The sequence below is a fragment of the Vigna unguiculata genome, chromosome 3, assembly GCF_004118075.2.
Source record: "Vigna unguiculata cultivar IT97K-499-35 chromosome 3, ASM411807v1, whole genome shotgun sequence".
NCBI lineage: Eukaryota > Viridiplantae > Streptophyta > Magnoliopsida > Fabales > Fabaceae > Vigna > Vigna unguiculata.
Window position 1 is genome coordinate 2928470 of NC_040281.1, and position 2792 is coordinate 2931261.

Sequence of the window (2792 nt, forward strand, 5' to 3'; positions counted from 1 at the left end):
TCTCCTTCTTTTCTTCTTAGTGAATTTCTCCTTTTTTTTAGTCACTCTCTTTGATAAATACTATTGGTTAGACAAAATTTAGAGATTGGATGTAAATTTGATGGCTTGCACTATACTTTTTTTAACGTATATCGAAAAGATAATATCAAGTCTTGTTTTCAAAACGAAATTTCCTAAAATCTATTTATTTATAATTTTATAAACATTTATTCATGGATGGTAAATGACGGAATAACCAACAAAATTAGTAGTTATGAACATTATTTATTCTATCTACGCCATTTTTTTGAGTTATATTTATTTATACGCTTCAGTGGAGTTATCAGTAGATTATACATTTCTGAATTAGAAAAACAATCATTCACCAAAGTGTCTTATGCATTCCATAATTAAATGCTATTCGTTGTATTTTTGTTATTCGGTTTTATTACCGAAAATGTTATTCTCAAATTATTTTATCAGCTTTGGAGATTTCTTTCATATCTATTGCAAAATTTAAATAAATATTCATGATTTTTCACCATAGTCTAAATTAAAACAATAAAACACTATGCATATAAATTTTAACAAAACACAACAAATTTCTCTTAACAAAATCTACTTAATAACGTCACATATTACTACATTATATCTATTACTTTAAAATGTATATATATAATCTTATATATGTTTCATGTTATTTAAAATTGTATAATCTATTACATGGTATAAAGTGTTAAATTCTTTTGAGGTCAATTGTAAATAAAGAATGGTATCAGAAATAACCATTCTAGCGAGGTAAAGACAAAATTAAACAGTGAAGACCAGTAGATATGGATGCATGAGCAATAAGATTACATATACCTGCAAACTCGTGTACCAAGAAGGTAAATAACACCATTTGCTGGTAAAAATAAATAAATAAAACAAAACGGGTAACTTATGAGACAGAAGAATTTTATATATAATATATAAGACACAGAACAGAGGTAGCACCGTGGGACGCACGGTTTTACAACTGGTGTTAATAAACATATGCTGGAATAGAAAATTACAAAATAAGAAAATAAGAAAATAAGAAAATAGAAAATGTCTCTCCTTACAAAAATACTACCACCCATGTCGATCGAAAAACGAAAAGGAAAATTAAAGAAAAAGAAAAAAAAAAAACATGTTTTTTTTTTTCTTTTGCCTAAAACCCCAGAAAACAAAACTGATAGCAACCGAGTCTGATACAAAAGTTGCTGATTTTGGTTGTTGGCAAGAGAATTAGAAGACGAGAATGGTGTCTGAATCAAAGAGCGACAAGAGGATCCCAAACAAACAAATCCCCAATGTCTTGGAAATTATCGCACTCTCTTTGCCAACTCGTAAACCCAAAACCCAAATCTAAATTCTCTTTCTCGCTAACAAAGCATCCAGACAAATCAAATTCTTCGCCCAGGAATATACCACTGCTCTCTGCAACGTTGTTAACGCACTCCTCGTCAAACATATCCAACGTGCTTTCAAATCCGAATACCACGTCCTCAGGAATACCAAACACCGACTCATCTTTCAACTTACTGTCCTCCGACAACCATGAATGTTCGCACTCGCTCGCCGGACCAGCCGCTTCGTTTGCGGTTACCGACTCAGCTTCCTCGGAACCCCAACAGCACCGAAGAACCGAAGTGGGGGAACGCAGCTCCTCGTTGGGCGACTCCTCGCCGGAGCAGCAACCGCTTTTTCCGCCCTCCGCCGGCGGCGTTATGAAATTGGTGAGCGCGTCGGCGCCACGCAGCTGAATGGCGGCGTTATCGTACACAATGGCGGCTTCCTCGGCGGTGTCGTAGGTGCCCAGCCACAGCCGCACGCGGCGCGACGGGTCCCTTATCTCCGCCGCCCACTTCCCCCACGGCCGCTGCCTCACTCCGCGGAACTTCCTCGTCCCCGTCCGCCGCGCGCCGCCTGACTTTACCTTTCTTTTCCTGGAAAGAACTTTTACTCCGGCAGCGCCATGGGCGCCATGGATGGTAATCTCGTTGACGAAGCTTTTGACTCGGCGGCGCGTGGAGGACACGGAGGGCTGGTCGTCGTCGCTGGAGGAGTCCGTGGCGTCGGCGTCGGTGACACGTATTCTGACGAGTTTGGGATGGTGATGGTTTTTCGAAAGGGTGTGTTCTTGGAGGAGGAGTGTGGTGCGGTTAAGGTGTTGTGTTTGCTTGATGGGCGATGAAGCCATAACAGCATTGAAGGGTGACGGTGGAGAGGGTTGGTGAAGTGATAGGGAAAAGAGAAAGGAAGAGAGAGATTCCTTGGAGAATGGAGAGAGTGGACACGAGCGGGAAGGGGTGGGAGAATATAAATAAAGAAGAGAAAGGAAAGAGAGAACACGTCAGAGAGAAGCTTAAAAGGGAGAGAAATCAGAAACTGAGCGTCAATATGGGTTAAATAGTGTTTCTAAAGTTATTAAAGAACGAGAAGGTTCAACGAAAGTTACGTTTAAAAGGAGAGAATAACAGCGTGCATCACTGCTCCAGCAAAAGAGATGTAAGAAGAAATGTTGTAAGCTTAGAACCCAGCACCCTCCACATGTACCCTCTGGGACCAAGAAAAAGTGTACATTTTTACGCTAAAGATCTTCAATTTTAACAGTTTATATTACAGCAAAAGAGAATAATTAATAAAACTGCTGCAAAATAACAAGATGAGGTATGAAAAGTTAAAAGAGATGAAATGGAAGAAGGATATTTGGGCAAAGAAAATCTAAGAAAAAGTACTGTTTCTTTTGTTACCTGAAACCTATTTTGCATAGGTTCCAACAGACCTAT

At 39.1% G+C, this 2792-nt stretch overlaps 1 protein-coding gene across 1 annotated transcript; it reads right to left on the bottom strand.

The window, feature by feature from the left end:
* Nucleotides 1-938: 938 nt before the first annotated feature.
* On the bottom strand, nt 939-2366 carry LOC114179225 (ethylene-responsive transcription factor CRF2-like). Its single transcript, XM_028065486.1, has one exon. The coding sequence runs from the start codon at nt 2201-2203 to the stop codon at nt 1274-1276; it is 930 nt and encodes a 309-aa protein (XP_027921287.1). The 5' UTR covers nt 2204-2366; the 3' UTR covers nt 939-1273.
* Between the last annotated feature and the right edge of the window lie 426 nt (nt 2367-2792).

Bases quoted from the DNA above. Each gene is read 5' to 3' on its own strand.
- LOC114179225 (XM_028065486.1), bottom strand. From the start codon at position 2,203: ATGGCTTCATCGCCCATCAAGCAAACACAACACCTTAACCGCACCACA.